Source organism: Mirounga leonina, unplaced genomic scaffold, assembly GCF_011800145.1.
Source record: "Mirounga leonina isolate KUSES-001 unplaced genomic scaffold, KU_Mleo_1.0 Mir_150, whole genome shotgun sequence".
Lineage (NCBI taxonomy): Eukaryota > Metazoa > Chordata > Mammalia > Carnivora > Phocidae > Mirounga > Mirounga leonina.
Window position 1 is genome coordinate 5,152,621 of NW_023270374.1, and position 19,704 is coordinate 5,172,324.

At 38.6% G+C, this 19,704-nt stretch overlaps 1 protein-coding gene across 5 annotated transcripts in view; it reads left to right on the top strand.

Moving 5' to 3' along the window:
• The window catches only part of RALGAPA2 (Ral GTPase activating protein catalytic subunit alpha 2), a 324,790-nt gene that overhangs the window by 118,884 nt on the left and 186,202 nt on the right, over positions 1-19,704 (top strand). For 4 of the 5 annotated variants that reach the window (XM_035005753.1, XM_035005752.1, XM_035005750.1 and 1 more), the window contains exons 10-14: positions 1,450-1,687; positions 4,174-4,338; positions 7,993-8,133; positions 14,123-14,257; positions 15,976-16,073. In XM_035005753.1, the coding sequence (XP_034861644.1) occupies positions 1,450-1,687; positions 4,174-4,338; positions 7,993-8,133; positions 14,123-14,257; positions 15,976-16,073 (777 nt within the window). The remainder of the gene's footprint in view (positions 1-1,449; positions 1,688-4,173; positions 4,339-7,992; positions 8,134-14,122; positions 14,258-15,975; positions 16,074-19,704) is intronic. The other variant, XM_035005755.1, reaches the window with a different exon arrangement.

Genomic DNA, 19,704 nt, shown 5'->3' on the forward strand with positions numbered 1-19,704 from the left:
CTTTCAAGGCAGATATATTTTGTTTTGAATTTTAAAGGATGTGGAACATTTTGGCAGAGGTAAGGAACTAGGCCATTTCAAGGTAAGGAAATATCCAAAATATGTGCATAATTGTCTGGTGGCGTTGCCCATGTGACCATTCATAGTGCCGTGGACCATAAGGCTAGAGGAGGGACACAGAGAAGTAAGTAGACTCTTAAGGAAAGTACTCTGATAGGGAAATGCAGACAACTGTGTGTGTGGAGGTACTTACTGGAGGCTAGGTGGAGTGGCAGTCAGGGACACCTTGGAGGAAGTAATGTCCACATTGTGCCCTGAGGAATGGGAATTAAAGAGGCAAAAAAGAAGGGAAGAGAGGAAGGAAGACTACATGCAAAGGCCAGGAGCAGGAGACACTAAGTCGAGGAACTGGAAGAATCTCAGTGGAAGCATTGAATTCTTTTTACTCTTATGTTATATTAACAGGTGCCTGCAGAACATGCAAGTAGAGCTCTCTAGTATGCAGATAGAAAAGTTCAGGAAACCAGAGAGGTCTGGGCTGAACATGGAGATTCAGAAGTCAACAGTATACAGGTGTTAACTGGAGCTGTGAGAATGGAGACCAGAACCCCAGCAGAGGTGGGGTGGCGCAGGAGGGGAGAAAGCCAGAGCAGTCACTTGACTGGGAAATGAGGAGGTGCACATGCAGTGAATGTGAAACATTCTTTCAAGAAATTTGGCTTTAAAATTAGTTCTAGCTAGAGGGGGGAATCTGGGCTCAAGGGAACTTTTTTGTTTGTTTTTTTGTTTTTAAGATGAGGTAGATTTGGAACATGTTTAAATACTGATGGGGAGTTGCTGGCGAAGTAGGATAGACTGAAGAAGGAGAGGCAGGGTTACTGGAAACAGAAAGACCAAGGAGGAGGTTCAGAGCAGAGATGGGAACAAGCATAGAAGAGTGGGAACCCCCCTTCACTTAACAGCCTGCAGATGGAGGAGAAGCTGGGCAAACACCTGTGCCTTGTGGGTAAAGGTTGAGGGCATTCTTGCTTAATGAGTTCTGTTTTCTCTGAAGTCTGCAGTGAGTTCATCTACTAAAAAGCAGAGAGGAGTTGGTAGAGCTGGAGAGGAGGCTAGAAGCAGCCACTGTAGAGAGAGAGAGAGAGAGCTGTCTCAAGAAATAGAACAGTTGTACTGAGAGCTTTGTCTTTCCCCAGTTACAGCCAGCACTAGCCACAGACACTAGAGGGATTTTGAATCAGTAGCTTTGTTCATGGTGATAACTGATTTCTCTGTAGCTCAGATCCTGGTTACAGTTGATCAAATGAATTTTGAGAAACTAAAAGAAAAACAAGATCAAGTGCTCTTTATTTTAAAGTTCATTTTATTCATAGCAATTTAAAATATTTTGTTAAAAATCATTCTTATTCCAAATGAGGGTGATTCAATTCTCTTGTTGGTTGGTTCTAGACGCTCATGGTGGCGTGGATCCGAGCAAACCTCTGTGTGTACATTTCCCGAGAGCTCTGGGATGACTTCCTTGGCGTGCTGTCCTCCCTCACGGAATGGGAAGAACTCATAAATGAGTGGGCCAACATCATGGACTCCTTGACAGCAGTGCTCGCGAAAACAGTTTACGGAGTTGAGATGACAAACCTACCTCTGGACAAATTAAGTGAACAAAAGGAAAAGAAGCAGCGAGGCAAAGGTACCTCCACTCTTACAGAGTAACACCAGATATCTGAGATTGAGGAGGAGTGTGTGTCTATACATTTAGGCAATTAATATGCGTGGAATTTAATAAAAAACGGAACCAGCCATATAGGCGGTGTCTTTTTTTTTTTTTTTTTTTTAAGATTTGATTTATTTATTTGACAGAGAGATAGCAAGAGGAGGACCACAAGCAGGGGGCGTGGGAGAGGGAGAAGCAGGCTTCCCGCCAAGCAGGGATCCCGATGCAGGGCTCGATCCCAGGACCCCGGGATCATGACCTGAGCCGAAGGCAGACGTTTAACAACTGAGCCACCCAGTCGCCCCTAGGCGGTGTCTTTTTAATGGCGGTGTTGAACTGTGTTTTGTAGCCCTCTGTCCTCTTAATGAGGATGATGAATTTATGAAGGAGCTGTGAATGAAGAAGGAAGATGAAGGGGGGTAGCAGTAGTAGCAACAATAATAATAATGGCTCATGCTTGTATGCATTCTCTCTCTTGACTCTTTAACATCTGAGTTATCATCCAAGTATCATAGAGAAACTGAAGTACAGAGAGTTGGTGCTGACGGACTCATTCAAGGTACATAGCTAAGAAGTGGGAAAGCCAGAAATCAAAGCTAGGCAAGTCCAGCTCCAGGCAGCACACTAGAAAGACGTATTCTACTGCCTGCTTAAGATAGGTGGAAAAATCCTAAATGTTTCAGATAGGAGTCATTTTGACCTTTTCTGTGTTTCTGGGTAAAAATTGTTTTGAGAGCTAGAGTCAGATCAAGGTGGAAAACATTAGTGGTGGTTTCTATTGGGGACAACAATTTGTCTTCCTTAACTGTTTTAAGGCTATGATACAGTCCTTGGATTAATTCACTTGTACTCCAATTTATTATGTAAAGATTTTGAGGCAGTTCACAGAAGTACCTATAATACAATAGATAGGAGCGCCTGGGTGGCTCAGTTCGTTAAGCGTCTGCCTTCATCTTGGGTCATGATCCTGGAGTCCTGGGATTGAGTCCTGCATAGGGCTCCCTGCTTGGCGGGGAATCTGCTTCTCCCTCTTACCCTACCACCTCTTGTGTTCTCTCTCTCATTCTCTCTCTCTCTCAAGTAAATAAATAAAATCTTTAAAAACAATTAAAAAAATAAAAATAAAATAGATAAAATGCATAAGGACACTGGGGCAAAATTAAAGGGGGTGGAGTTGCAGGAGTTTTTAAAATGCCAGAATGCATGCCGGAGAGCTTCCTATGCTTGCTGGGGTGGGGGGAGGGGGGCAAGCTTAGATTTGACTCTGATCTTCACAGGGTTACAGCAGAGGATCACAGATTACAAAAGGGGAAAATCCGCAGCTTAGGTGATACATAGCTTTTCCTGGTCCTAAAATCTGGGCAGAGTTTCTCCTCCAAAGATTCATAAGGTATACATTGCTTGCTGTGGGTAGACTACAGCCTCAACAATAGCCTTATTATAGACTGTATCAGCTTTTCCTGTGTGACAGATCACCCCAAAACATAGTGGCTTACAGTAACAGCCAGTTGTTTAGATCATGATTTTATGAGTTGGCAATTTGGTTTGGACACAGTTGGGCAGTTCTTCTGCTGGATTCACTCCTGTGTTTGCAGTCAGCTAGGCTGTCAAATAATCAGCTAGACAGCTCTAGAGTTGGCCAGCTGTCAGCTGGGGCAGTGGTAGGGGGACTTGGCCATAAACCTTTCATCACCCAGCAAGCCAGCCCAGGCTTTTTTTGTGAGAACTTAGGGTTCCAGGAGCAGCAACAGGGCAAGCCCAGATTTTCAAGTGCATTTCATATCTCTGCTTGCTTGATTTTGCTACCAAAGTAAGTCATGTGATGAAGCCCAGGATCATTGTGGGAGAGGAACACAGAGGATGTGGATGTGGGGAGCTATGAACCAACTATGGTGATTATTTAACCATACAGACATGTAATTAATGTGACTGATTCTTATAATATCTTCGCTGCAGTCTGGGAGTGGCTGTATTTATTTATAGGAAGGTAAACAATTTGAAAAACACTATGGAATGATAAAGAATGAATTTATTTAATTAATGACTATGGCAAATATTTTTGATTTATCTATTATATTGCTTTATTCTAAAAATGAATTTAAATATTCATTATGGAAATACTTGCCTTCTAAGCACTGGATTTGTGGAAACAAAGTACACTCTCAGGAACCTGGGTGTGAAAATGATCCACAGGGGGCAGCCACCAGCACATTACCTGTGCAGAAATCTCTGTCTCATTCTCTTTTCTCCTTTATCTCTTTTGGATCCTTGACCACTCGTTTGAAATATTTAACCAGAGCTCTATGAGAGGAAAGCAGAGAAGTGGTACCTAATTTTGCAACAAGAGAAGTTGCTGATTATATACAGTTGTATTTATGAAATTTGCTGAGCAACACAAGCTGTGGAATGAATGATAATGAATTCAGCCTTTATATTATTTTTCTTGTCTTATCCTTTATCAGGCTGTGTTCTAGATTCTCAGAAAGGAACCACTGTGGGGAGATCCTTTTCTCTCAGCTGGCGGAGCCACCCAGATGTGACCGAGCCAATGCGATCTAGGAGTGCCACCACATCTGGGGCACCAGGAGTTGAGAAAGCAAGAAATATCGTTCGCCAGAAAGCAACGGGTAAACCTTTATTTAAATGTTTCTCTAAGGTCTAGTTGCTATCTGTAAATGGATTTATAGGAATAAAATGTTTTAAAAGTTCTAAAATTCCACTCAGAACTCAAATACATGGCCTTTTATTAAATGGGATGTTTCCATATCTTTTAGTTGTCTGTTCTGGTTACTCTTCAAATCTGTTTTTGATATTTATTTCTGAATCTTTCATTGTGAAAAAGACCTTGAGATGTTAATGCTGAGTGAGATACCTGTGCAAAAGAGAGAAAATAGATATTTTGTTTGAACCCTGAAGAAAATAGATTCTCAGTAATCACACAGTTGTACTACTATTGTTGAGCAGCGTTAATCTTAGTGTGGCACTGTTCCAACAAAGAAAAAGAGAATAATGCACTTAGTTTGCAGGACTGGAGGGGGATATTTAAGTGTTTTGCTTCTTTTAGGAAATGGGAGCTTTACATGCCTGGAGCTGTTGTTCTTCTAGCCTGTTAGAACTAACAAGAACTTGACCAAGAACCCCCAGTTTTTTGGACTGGTTTGCTACACTTCACTTTAAAACCAAAAGATAAATCTTTAAAAAGTAAGCTTATATCCAGTATTTAATAAGAGCAAGTAAAGCCCCTTCCCCCCAGTGACTTTGAGGCTGTAACTACATTTAAAACAAATTTATCTGAGTTTCCTGTAGTTTTTCACATCAGTAATACCATGCTGTCATAATCGATATTCAGCATGTTAACTACAGAAAGTCACAATATCCTCTGGTCATAAACCAGAGTCATTACACTCAGCGTATCTTACAGTGCTTAGTAAAGGCTTCGTACAGATGGCTTAGAATCCTGTTGGAGTCTTTATGAAAATATATTATACCTTAACCCTAATTGTCTAATGCTCTTTGCCATAGCATTTGTTGATAATTATCACCTTATTTACATTCACCTCTTGTTCTGCTTCTCCTGCTTTCCTTCATCTCTCCCCTGAGGAGAGACTCAGTTCCTAATAACAGGCAACTTTGGGGAAGGCTTACTCAATGATTTCCATTCTTGTTCCAACTCCTAAAAATTCCTTTCTTCCATCTTTGGATCAGAGCAAAAGTTTGTGACAAAGTGGCATCATGCCTCAGCTGCCCAGACTCCCTCAGGGCCCTAGAATTGTAATGATAATAAAAATGATCATTCAAAACACTGTGTAAAACTCTACTTTCACATTTTAATGAGCAGCAAAGTATTGTATATTGCATGCTCCTTATTCCCCTACTAGGCTAAAACACAGCCATAGAAGACATTGTATTTTAGTTTTTCAGCAGGTGTTTCAGACCAGCAATACGATAGTGGCACCAATATTGTTCTCGATAATCCTCGGTGCATTTATGCCAGTGAGCTTCTGTTCATCAGTGTTCTCAGGTGTCAAAACCGTGGCATTGCAGCAATAAGAACTTTTACAAAATCACGTTAAAGGTATTTAGACTATGTCACTTTAAAGTCATAAACCTGGCCTTTTTAGGATTAATTAAATTAAAAACACTTGGAACCATAACCTTTAAAAGATAATGGGATAAGAGCTATTGAGTTGGATGGGTCTCTTACCTTTATGTATTTTGTACACACATATGTATTTCCTTTTTTTTTTTTTTTTAAGATTTTATTTCTTAGTAATCTCCACACCCAAGGTGGGGCTCAAACCCACAACCCTGATATCAAGAGTCACATGCTCCACCAGCACCCCATGTATTTCCTATTTTATTTTACACATTTATCTTTTTTAGTTGCCTGTGAAAACAACAGTCTCTGAAGATTTTATTATATCATGCTGTTTTATAAAATTAATTTATATAGACTAATAGTCACTATATAAATAAACTGGTTTTACTCAGTTCTGTTGTTTTTACATTGTGTAATAATTCTCCTTTCCATCTTTTAAAAAAGGCCTAGAATAATTTCATGGTAGATTTTGATTTGTGTGGAGGCCACCTTTTAATGAGAGAACTGCAGCTCAGGAAGTTAGTTTTTGCCACTTTTATTTAGCATTAAAGTGCTTATTATGAAAGACTCATTTGAAAGTGACTTTTTTTTTCCTAATCTCAATACAAGAATAATTTAAGATTATTATATTATAGTTTGCTTTACAGACTACTTAGATTGAGAAAATGTCAGTGATGGTGGTAAGATGGAAATAATAAAATAATCAATTGCAGAGTAGGGAAATGACAATTAATTTAACAGAGAATCAACTACTTTGCAACTTAAAAGGAACTAACAAGAGAGTCTTAAAGAATTATAAAGGAAAACTTTGTTCCTGAGTGTGAATGATGCTAAAATTTTAGATGTCTAAAATGAGTGATTAAAACAAATCAATTTCCACACAAAAAAATTATTCTAAGTCTTATTATTTCTAAAATAACTAGTGATCAGTTTCGGGAAAATGCATAATCATTTCATTTATAAAAGGACCTTGAGAGATGAACACATCTTTTAGGAAATTTGAAGTAAGTCAGTTTGACATTCGCATGGGAGTCATTTTCCCTTAAATATTATCTTACCCATTTGTGAAGTGTACTGTAATCACTTTAGATGTGGGAGTTAGAACTGGGAATTTGACAGCCAGAGGTTGGGGCCCAGGGAGACACAAAGAAGTGAAAAGTTTGTTTCACTCTTGCAAATGTATCATTCTCATTTGTATTTCTATTTCATTAATGTGAAATAAAATCACGTAAAAGTAATAGAACAGCAAGTAAACCTTTAACCTAGTTTTAAGGATAAAAGTGATCTTACTGATGGTAGTTTCATATATATGAGGTGTATTCTCTTCCTGTGTTTATCCATTTTCTCAAATGGTCATTTCACTAGCAATCTTTTGAAAACTTAAGAGTGGGGCGCCTGGGTGGCTCAATAGGTTAAGCGACTGCCTTCGGCTCAGGTCATGATCCTGAGTCCCCGGATCGAGCAGGGAGTCTGCTTCTCCCTGACCGTCCCCCATCTCATGCTCTCTCTCTCTCTCTCTCATTCTCTCTCTCAAGTAAATAAAATATTATTAAAAAAAAGAAAACTTAAGAGCATCATAAAGTTCATACTAAGAGATTATGGATTTTAATAAGCACGAAATGTGTTATGGAAGGATGGGTTTCATGGAGATATTTGCCTTTTTTTCCAAATACCAAATCTTTCGGTGTTCAACTTGACTTTTATGTGTCATTTAATTTACTAAATGATTTGCTTTTGAATACAGTCAGCTCTCAGTAAACCAACTTTTGAATTATTTATTATTTGTAAAGCAATTTTAATCTTAGGCTTGATTTTTCCCTCCCCCACCCGCACGGTCTTTTCATATGTGTGTCCTCTAGGAAGGGAAAAGTAATTATAATGTCCACCCAAATAAACAACCCAAATGTGGGTCTGATACACAGCAGGAAAAAAGGAAAGCTAAACATGTAAAGCATTCTAAAATAAGATTATCTGTGAATTGTCTATTCTCCCATGTCATGAGAATGACTGAAGGTTGGCTGTATTTAGAGACTATGGTTAAATACTCTTTGTACTGACTTCTTTTAAAGTATAAAATGACCTCCTTTAAATATTGAAAGGAAGACCAGAAAAATAGCCATAAAAAAAAGTGAAAGATCCTGATGTGCTTCTGACATAAATGTTACTTTCTTTCTCCTGGAAGCCAAGCGAAGCCAGTCTATCAGCAACTGTGTCCACCTTTCTGAGGCTTTGCCTGCCACTAAAAGCGTCCCGCTCCTCCTTCACACCGTGAGCGCTCTCTTACCTGGTCTCTCTCACTCCTCTTGCTCTCACAGGCTGTCAGGTACTGTAATGCTGTGTCTTGTGTCCGTCATGTCCCCGGGCTTCTCCCGCTTGCTGCTGGGCCTTGCTTCCTTTGTTAAACCCCACCAGCCCCCCACCACGCATGCGTACCTGGCCGTTGCACTTTGCGCTTATTTTCGGTGAATATTAATCATTGTTTTTATGTAGTTAGATGTTTAGTAACAATTAAACAGTCAAGAAAAATTTATTTCTTTAACACCACTGGTCTTTGCTTTCCCAGTTAAGAGAATACAGGATTTTGTGGCCCATAGTTTTTAACAGTGATGACTGCCTCATTGTGCCTTCTGTACAATGCTTGCAGAACAGAAGTTTTGAGCATGTTCGTGTCCAAATGCTTGCTGTGCCTCCCCAAAATGGATAAACGGGAAGATTCATATAGGCAAGAACTCCTTGGGATTAATAAATCATAATCATATACAAAATAATAATTTTATGGAGATTCACACTGATTATTAAGATCTGGGTAAAAAAAGATGCTAGAAAGTACAGTTTTCAAAACAAGGGGAACATTGTTCTTGTGCTCCAGCCAATTAAAATTGAGTTTAGCCACATGTGGTTTGCACACAGTGTTTTTCTGGATTATTAAGACATTATAGCACCAAAAGTGGTGATTTTTGGCATAGACCCCTCAACAACGGATCTCCTTTGCTCTACAGTGAATAATTAAGCCCATGTCCAGTTACTTTTCAATGATTCTATAATGAACTGAATCTTCATGCTAAAGAGGGACATGTTTTCATGTTTTCTTTTCAGAAAGATGGTATTATTGATTAGTATTTATTTAGTATCAGAGATAGCCTGCTTGTGACTTTCTGTAGCACTGAATTATGCCATATGGTGGTATAGCAAAGCAGAATCAAATCTTAATTTCCCTGATGAGTATGTAAGATACCATATTATTTAATTAGCAGACTATGAGGGAAGAAGTTCATTTTATTGAGACTAAACATTTCTTAGAAAATACTTTTCTCTAGTAAATACCAAAGGTGAAACACAGTAAGAATGGTAAGATGGTCACCAGTCAGTTAAATTACTCATGAGCTACTTGATAATTTGGTTTTCAGAAAAGTGCTACTGCCTAGAAATGATTAATAAAGCATTTAACGTAGTTGGCTTTTTTTTTTTTTTTTTTAACGTAGTTTGCTTTCTATTTGGCTGATATATAGCTGATACGCACCCAAAAGGAGTTCTTTTCATGGTGGAAAGTTTTTGTTTTTCACAGTCCATTTTTTTCCCCCATACTGTTCCATTTCATAAAGGTTTCTACTAGTTTGTCCAAAATATTTTTTCACAAGAAACCTGTTTCTGTTCATAATCTCATTTTGGAAACTTTTTTCTCATTCGCTGTTACATTTTAGTTTACACAGATTCTTGATTCCCATGGATAGGTACATAGTTCCAACAGAGGTTAAATATGGTTTAGAACAGTGGTTCTCAACTGGGCTTGACTTTGCCCCCCAGGGAACATTTGGCAGTGTCTAGAGACATGGCACAGCTGGGGCAGTGCCGCTGGCATCTGGTGGGGTGCTGCTAAACAGCCTCATCGGCTGCACAGGACAGCCCCCTCATGAAGAATTATCTGACCCAAAGTATCAATAGTGCTGACTTTGGGAGACCTTGATTTGGAGTGATACAAAGCAGGACATGCTGAGTCAGTATTTTCCTGCCTTTGCCTTCCTTATTTCTGGTTTTATAGAACAAAGGGTAAAGGGACTGAACAGTATAGTGACATTGAGAACATTCTGCTGTTCCCTGTGCTTCATCTGACAACTGCCGTAACGAGCTCTGCCTTAGTCTGATGCCATTTGTTCCTTACTGTTAAGGTGATGACGTTTTCCTTTGGGATTGTCCTTTCAAGAGACTAGGCCAAGAGCAGTGCATATCAATCCTGTCTTAGATTGTACATTCTCACTGGTTGGCACACTAGTGTATTAAATTTGTGTTCCAATTTAAATCCTAGTGTGTTGGCATATCTTGCTCACCTGTTGCTAAGTATAGATATAGGTAGATTTATATCCACCTATCCATTAGTATGCAGATACTATTAATGTTGACTTTCTGGCCACAAGGTCTTTACTATAAAAATGATTGCTAATTTTGTTTTCATTTGTTAACATATCTTGTTTTGTTTCTAGTCTGTATGACTATACAGCATGCCAAAATTGCTTTAAGTAATATAAACAATAGAGAATTACTTACCTTCAGCCACTATTATATTTATTCTAGTCCCTTTAGGACTCTATTTGGTGGCATCAGACTTTTTGGAAAGCAATAACCACCTGTATTCCATTTATATGAATAGCTACATAAACATGTGGGAGGTAGAACTGGCAGTTTTGGCGATTTTCCTCTTTCTCCTTTGTGGGAACAGTTCTTTCCAGCTGTTTTGCAATTTTAACTGCTTTTATGTTGGCACATTTATCATTCAATCAGTGCTTATAGGCCATGCAGATGATAGATTTTATTTTTGTTTTAGGGCCATTGTAATACTTGTAATTAGAGGATCAATGATCTTCCCTCTTTCTAAAAGAGACTCAGTGGTACCTAAGTGAAAGCCTCGTTTAGGTGCTTCTGCCTCTGGTTCTCAGGCTTGCAGGTAGTACTTGAGTATCAGGAAGTGCTTGTTGTCTGGGTTTGGGCTAGCTCACAGTTGGACCTCGTAAGAAACCTCAAGATGTTGAGTTGATTTACATCTCTTATGTTTTTTATAGGGTCAAGTCAGTATCATGTACCATGCTTTAAAAGGAAATTATACTATTAATTTTGCCTTTGCAACCCTGTATGAGGGGTAAGTGGAACCCAGAATTTTAGTAATTGAAGAATGAGTCTCACTTCATTTAATAAGATTGATTAAGGAAGCCTTAGATTAAAGAGTGAGTGAAATTGCTTTGAAAAGTAGTCAGACGTCTGGAATAAGAGAAGTTTCTAAAGACTTTGTGCACTTAATTTAATCATGTGGATTTTTCTCTCAGTGGGAAAAAAAATGAAGTAATTCTAATTTGGTCATTTTCCTGGTGTTAGAAAGCAATGATTTAGTAGTAGTGTTGTGTGTAACTTACACTCTCAAGAAGCTAGAAGGTTAGTACTTTTAAAATTTGGGTTATTGGGTTAGCAATGCTTGAGAGAAAGTGAATGATTTGGTGAGCCTGAGCTAGTGATTCAAACAAATTGTGTGATACTCAAAATGGAATTCGTTAGATCTACCAGAATGTATACTGTAATTTTTATATAACTTAGATTGTTCATTTCTGTTTTGATTATCAGATAATCCTATATCTTGATATTTGTATATCAGTGTTAAAATGGTCTTAATTTGTTAGGAGAAAGCTGCTGCTCCAGACGACACTGTGGAATGGGAGCAGCGTTAACAAGGAGCTTTCTTAACAAATAAAAAGCCAGCAGAGGGAGCTCAAGAACTGTTTAAAAAAAAAAAAAAGTACCAAGAAAATGTTTTTTGTATTCATTTGTTCATTATGCAAGACATATATTGAGTATATACTTAGCAGAAAGTGTGAGAAAAAGCCAAGAAATGTACATTTGCAAATCAGGAAATTGAGCTTTAATTGTGAGAGAAGAATTTATTTTTCCGCACGGTATCACTTACCAGTCGCCTGTAGGAGTCGCTCAGGGCACCAGTGGTACTGCAGCCCTAACCCACGTTTGCCTTTGCGATTCTCCTCTTCCTTCCCACCCTCATCATGGATGCGCCCATCCTTACCACTTCTGGTGATTTCTGCGGGCTTGGACTTGCTCCATCTGAGAAGTCCCTACCAACAGTTTTACAAAAACAAAGCCTTAAAGCTGCATTAGGCCAGTCTGTTGGGAAGGCACACCAGCTGGTGATGGCAGGCTCTTTGCCCGTCTGTTGTGTTGAGGACCGGTGGGGACACTCGAATTTGGAAGCCATAGTGCTGTGGCTGTCCTGTATCCCACCAGATGGCGATGTTCTTTATCTTTAAAAAGATGCTGCCAGTGTTGGCCTTGCTCTTATTTGTTTCTGCTCCTAGCCCAGAAACCAACATCTACCAGTTTTTGGCATCATTTTAAGTGAATAAAACCCTCTTTTCCCACTGTCCATAAAAATTGGCACTTGCCAGTTATTTTTTAGAGAATTAGGAAGCTCTTGGGCTCCCCCTACTGATATTAGATTAACAAGTAGGTTCATTAACAAATATAAACACTACCCAGAAGGTTTCAGTGTCTTGCATAATTAGAATAAACAATGAATAAAGACAGCCTGAAGGGGCTGGTCCCATGGCATCATCTGGCTTCTGTTGCCTAAAGCCAAAGAGCCTAGAAGCAGAGCTGTGAAAAGGGCCTAGTCTGTGCTGGGGGACATGTGGGGAGATCACAGATATGTATAAATGTCTTGTGTCTCCCTGTGGGAAAATGAACAGTTCTTGGCCATTCAAGAGAAGAGAAGGGCAAAGACAGCCTGGAAAAGACGTGCTTTAATGGCTCTGTGTGTTCTTGCTACCTTGGCCTTTGTTTGCTCATGCCCTGAGTTCAGCTTCCCATGAGTGTCTAAATTTAGACCGTGGCCCGGTACTCTGAATTATAAGTGAAGCATTACACAAATTTCATAGTTTTGAAGTCTCTTAACTTGTGTAAGTGTACTTTAAAATGGAATTTTTATTTGGATAGTAAAAATAAAGCAGCAACCTTTTGTTGAAGTCCGGTGTATTACATTTAGAATCTTCCACGTTACAGCTTCTTGATTAGGGAGAGCCTGCGCTTTGGCTCGTCTTGGGAGTAAAAGGTTAGACTGAGGGCGGCACATGGGCAGTGAGCCTCATTTCAGGTGAGGAAGTGGGTAACACTGCCAGGTAAGATGATACAAGCTGTCTTGTATCTTGATCTGTCTCTTTTTAGAAGGAGTGAAACTTCAGCTAATTAAAATTTTTGGAAAATATGTTCTAGCTATATCGACATAAAGTTTCATGACTCTCTGCATGAGTGTGGAGTCTGCTGAGGGCTGCATTGGTGGGGTTCCTATGCAGGGCCACATGGCAAGTCCTGTAGGAGGAGCGTCCCCACAGGAGGCAGGGAGGCAGGCAGGAACAGGTCTGAGGTTAGCATGGAGGAGTGAGCAGCCGGAGGGAGAGAGCAGCCGGTGCAGGTGGGCAGGATTGCTGGAGACTAAAGTGAGTGAGAGCTCCTGTGGGGGGTCACATCTGTGGGGTGAGGTCAGGGGTAGCCCTGTATTCCCTGTGAGGAGCACGGGCTTGACTGTACAGTGATGGAGAACCACGGCAGGAGAGAAGTATTGCAGGCAGATCTTAATTTTAGAGGGACCTCTCTGGAGCCACATAGAGAATAGAGAACTCATCCTCTAGGAGAATATATTTTGTAATAATGGTAGCTGATATTGTCCAGTGGTCAGTACTCATCTGTGGTTTTCTACTTTATGGCATTTATGTATTGATTCTCTAAAAATACCAGTGGGTCATTTTTGTACTTTAGTGATTAATTCAGCTTCGCATTTGGTGTTATAAGCTATTAAATAATTACAGTATTTTATTTTGGACAGTTGTGCATTTATCTGTTAAAAGGAATAATAGAGTTGAAATTCCCATTTCCTAGAGAGGGGTGTGTGTGTGACTTGCTACTCTCCTCAAATGTAAATTCCTATTCCGTGTATCGCCTCATTCTCTCATTCCTTGGCATGCCTGTCCCTAGAATTCCAAGTGACTTTTATAGTTCTCAACCATTTCTGCAGCTTTTTCTCTTTTTTTTCCTTCACTTGGAAAAACAAAATGCTTTGCAGAACTTAAAATGTATTCTTGGAGTGGAATATTACTGTTAACAAGTGTAGAAAACTTTACGATGTAAATGCAGATTATCCTACTGTGTAATTTTGGGGGGGAAGTATCTAAAACTACAGTTTTAGAATCGGTTGGTTCAAGTGGTGAAATTATTTTTAAAAATATTGAAATACATCTCCGCATGTTTTGTGTTCATGCCCACAGAAGTGGAAGAATGTCAGCAGTCAGAAAATGCACCTGCCGCCGAATCTGGCTACCTGGTGGCAGAGCAGCCGCACATCATGCGGAGTAGCAGCACGCCTGACATCATGGAGCCACCGTGCTCAGACTCTCCACAGGGTACGGAGTAGCTGCACTTCCGTTTAACAGGACTGCAGATCCTGGTGGGAAGGAGCTGCACACCAGATTGCGTTCTGCATTTATTCTTACCCTAAAGGGAACCTTCTTTCTAAGTTGATTGCAAGGATGTGACTTCTGGCAATGAAATATTTTCACTGTTTATTTTACTACATTTATGTAAATTATATATAGTTAGGTGCACCTCTTTTAAGAGCAGCCTGTTTGAGGACTGGAGAGAAGTCTGGAGGGGCTGCAGTAGGTGGGAAGCAGAGAATGCTACACCACAGGGTCAGGGAGAGCAGCAAAGTTAGGGGAGGCAGAGGCGGGGCATGTGGGAAAGGGCTGTGTGAGGAGAGCCATAAAAGTTGATGGTGAGCACGGACGACTGGCCAAACTTGTGAGAAAGTTTATTAGCAGCTTGTGGCCTCTGCTGAGGTTGAAGACAATAATTTGTGATAACATCCATCTACACAGTGTCTCCGACACCTTTCAGCAAAACAGGACGTGGAAAGCAAAGAGGCAGATGGCTAGACCTGAAAACAGTGAACGACATATTTTTCAGGGAAAGCGCATGTTTTAGTTGTGTCTGGTGCCAGTGAGCGTGCTTATCATTTAATTCTAGTTTCATCGTTTAAGTAAGAAATAAACCAGCTTCTTTATCAACAAGTTATCTCATAGCCTCATCAAAAGACTAGGCAAGTGTTCCCTCTTAGAAATCTTCTTGAAATAAGAAAACACAATTAAGAAATAACTCGAGAGATGTATTATCTGAAAGATTTTCTATTCTCCAAAAGGTTTTGTGTAAAACTGTTGTGATTGTTTTCCCCCCTGAAATATTTGATAGAATCCACCAGTTGCCTGAAGTTTTCTTCTAGGAAGATTTTATTTATTTATTTATTTATTTATTTTAAAGATTTATTTATTTATTTGAGAGAGCGAGAATGAGAGAGAGAGAGTACATGAGAGGGGGGAGGGTCAGAGGGAGAAGCAGGCTCCTCGCCGAGCAGGGAGCCCGATGCGGGACTCGATCCAGGGACTCCAGGATCATGCCCTGAGCCGAAGGCAGTCGCTTAACCAACTGAGCCACCCAGGCGCCCCTTCTAGGAAGATTTTAAAATACCATTCAAATTTATAAATCATTTTAAGACTATTAAGATTTCCCTTTTCCTATTTTGATTTAGATTAAGATGTTTTTTTCTAGGAGTTTGTTCCATTGATGTATTTTTTTTTCAAATTTATTGGCCTCTTATGATCATTTGAAATTTTATAGGCTGTGTGGTGATATTCCCTTTTTTATTACTGATACTGGTTATTTTTGCTTTCTCTCCCCAATCTTTATTCTTGAGTAATACTGAGCCACCGTACCGCTCTATTTTCCTGTCAGTTCACCTGCCCAACTCAGGTAACTTTCCTCTGAGATCCCTTTCTGAAGGCCCCCAGGAGAGCTCTTGTTGCCCTCCCTTGTGCCAACTTAATGTGCTAAGTGGACCTGTTGGCTATAGTGAATAGCATTCAGTCCACTCTCTTAAAAGCTCTCTGTGGGTCAAAGATTCTATAGAGTAGACTTGACCCATAGGCTACCAGTTTGCCAGATCCATAACTCCTGTTTTTACATATCCTAGAATATCTAAATTTGATTAATTACTTATATATAAAAATCCTGTTCTAATTTTATCATCTGAAATTTTATTTTGTAAATTTTTCCCCCAAATCTCTAGGTCAAAAGGTAGAAAATGTACAGACTTTGAGTTCTTCAGAGTCCAAGCCTGTTCAAGAAAACAAAGGACATGTGAAGAAAGAACATGAAGGAGTAACAGTAAGATATTTTTGAACTGTATCAGTTTCTTATTAAAAATAAGCATATAAATTATTGGCAAAGTAAATTTATTAGTAGCAGCGATACTTTCTTTTAAAACATTTGTCCCTTTAGATGGGTTATTGGCGATTGGTGATTGGTTATTGAGATCTCTTAAAGGCTTGCTTTCTGTGTAAAATTATAGTCACATTACAAAAATAGAAAAAAATTAGCATGAAAATGGAATTTACCTTCTGGTCTGTACGTGCCACTCAATATTTTTAAGCAGGTATCCTTGCCTGTCAAACATACTCAGATTCCCTGTTCCTGATAACTGCTTTAGGTGATATGCTCCACCTGACGTGAGTTGCTAGATAAGTGAGTTTTTGCAAAGATCAGTTATGATTTCTTTTTTAGAAAATGTAAAATAGCATTTATTGGGTTTTTTTTTAGACCAAATATAAAGTATAAAGAAGAACATTAAAAAGTAACCCATATCTCATGTGTGCAGGTAACTCCTGCTTAGTCATTTTTAAAAAACATGTAGTATATATTAATGGAAAACTCAAACATCACAAAAAGGTGCAAAATAAACAGAGAAGGCCGCTTCCTAGTCCTCCCTGCCTAGAAGATAACCAGTGTTAAGTTTTTCTGTCTTTATTTTTTAAAAGGGCATATACCAGTTTATGTATGTATATTCTGTATATATGTGTATGTATATTTCAGCAATCAAATAAACACCTACATACCCACTGCCCAGTTTCAGAACTAGAATTTTTCCGGTGCTGTTGCTTTGACCTATAGGTTCTTTCCTTGTCCCCTTAGAGAATAGCAATATGTTGGCTTTGTGTTTATCATGTCCTTGCTTTGCTCTGTAGTTTTGCTCTATATGTATGTATTTCCAAACACTATATCCTTTAGTTTTCCTTATTTTTAAACTTTATTAAAGGATATTATTGCTTTGTTTACTCAGTTATGTATTTTTAAGATTTATCAACATTGTGGCATATAGCCTCTTTTCTCTGCTGTATGACAATCCACTGTGAATAAGCCACAATTTATTTTTCCATACTCTTGTTGATGGACATTTAGGTTGTTGCAACTTTTTTTTTAATGAAAAATGAAGTTATGTACATTCATGTGTATGTTTCAAGAGCTACATGTTTAAGATTTTCTTTACGGTGACTAGGAGTGGAATTAATGAGACATAAAGTAGAAGAATGTTCTTAACGAGAGAATGTGTGTTTTTCGAAGTGATTACAGCACTTATATTTCTGTCAGCAATGTGTTAAGAGTTCCCATTCATCCACATCAATACTTGCTATTGTCAGATTTAAAAATTTTGATGAGTCAGATGGGTGAAAATGGGATCTCATTTTATTTTGCATTTCTCAGACTAATAAAGTTTAAAATCTTTCCATATGTTGATTGACCATGTGTGTTTCATGTGATGTCTTTGCCATTTTCCTATTAATTTTTTATTTGTCTTTTTCTCTTTTATTTGTACTAATTCTTTATACAGTCTGAAGACTGATCCTATTTTGGTTATATATCTGGCAAATATCTTTTTCCAGCACGTGGCTTATATTTTCACTCTCTCAAGGGTGTCTGTTGATGAACAGAAGTTCTTAATTTGGGTATTTTTGTTAATTATTTTTATGGTTAGGTTTTATGAAAATCTTAAAATGCCAACTCTACAAGCATAAGAATATAAGTGTTTCAGTTTTGCTCTATACATTTAGGTCTTTCATCCATCTGGAATTGATTCTGTTTATGGAGTGAGGAAGGATCTAATTTTATTTTATTTTTTCCCACATGGATCACCACTTGTCCTGGGTCCCATTTATTGAATTCATTTTTCCTTCATTGATCTGAAATGAACCTTTCTCTCATATATACTTATCTTGACTCATCGGTTACTTTGTCTCTCCAGACAGTAATATAATATCTTAATTACTATAGTTCCCCTATTTCTTTCTCCCTTCCTCCCACTTTCTATTGAAAGCTAATTTTCTACTATCTTTTGTCTTTCATTGTTGCTATTGAGAGTTCTTCTGTCCATTCTGTCTAGTTGTTGTTTTTGCTGTTTTTTGTCCTTGTCCTTCGGTCTTCCTGCATTATATTTAGGTGCATTTTCTTTTGGTTTATACATTTGTCCTTTTTGTATATGCTATATGCCATGCATCTGTGAATGCTTGCTCTTCCATTGTTTTTGGAAAATTCTTGATAATAATTTTTCAAATATTGCCTCTTTTTTGTTCTTTCAGCTCTTTTTTTTCTGGAATTTTTAGGAGAAATACATTTAGACTTTCTCATTTTTATCTTCCATGTTCTTATCTCCTTTCATATTTTCCACTCTTCTTGGCTGTCTTCTACATTCTGGGTAATTCATCAGATCTGTCTTTCATTCACTTCGACAGTTCTCTCTTTACTGAATATGGAGTTGGCTATTTAATACTTCCACTGAGTTTTTTAGTTCAACAATTATGACTTTTGCTTCTGGTTAATTATTTTCAAGCATTTCTTGTAATTTCTAATAATCTCTTGTTGCTCACTTTTGTGATTCCCATCTTTTATTCCTTTAAAATAGCCACAAATTACAATTCTAAATTCTTTTTCTGATTATCTGAAATCCTTAGGGGTGGGGATGGGGTCTAAGTCTGATATTTACTGTTTCTGAGACTCTTGTACATGATGATTTATTTCCTTGGGTGTTGGGTGATCTTTGATTTTGAGTTCCTAGCTGATGGGTCTTAATCTACAGAAAACCTGGATGTCTGAAGTGATGGAGTTTCCCCAGAACGTGTGCATTTGTTTCTTCCAGGAACCAAGGAGTGCTTCTTTAATCCTGGACTCTTGGTCCTTTTGCCACTGGCAGTGGTAATGCTAGATTTACCCTTATGGCAGCCCCGTTTCACTGCTCTGGTTTCTGCTCACTTTGGGGGGTGGGGGGCGGAATTGTGGATCACTGGGGGGAGTTTTATTCTACTTCCTGTGAGCCTAAAATTTTGATGTAAAATCTAGTTCTGTAGCTGGAGGAAATTGCATCTCTCATGTAGTCAGAAGCAGAAGTGCCCGCATTCTGCTTTTTAGTTAAGGAAAGATCCTGGGTATATTTCTATTATCACGTTAGGTATATATCATCCTTCTTTAAGGCTGGGTAATATTTTTTCATGTGGTGTTAGTCTTCTGAATAATTAATCCATGACCTACTTCTGTGTTTTAGCTTCATAATTATTCTGTCTTTTAATTATACATCTCAGCTCCTCCTTTTCATTTGTTTGCTTGTTTAGTAGTCTTCCCTTTCGTTTGCTCATTGGACCCCAGGTTTTTTATGCACTTTGCCATGGAGGACCTTAAATACTACATCTTCATTCCTGACTTTCTCCTCTATCTCATTAGTCCTGGAGTTATGGTGCCCACTTACAATACATTTGCTTTGGATATTTAGCCCAAAGATGAAAATTAAAATATCAGAAATCTCTCAAGTTCCTTTGTTCTTATGCTTCCTTCTTTCCTTCTTCCTATCCTTCCTTCCTTCCTTCATTACCATTGTTCTCATGGTCCCCTAGATTCATATCCTTTTGTGATTTAATTTTCCTCCACTCTCATATACAGCTCTCATATAAGCTCTTGTCTGTCATTCTACAGC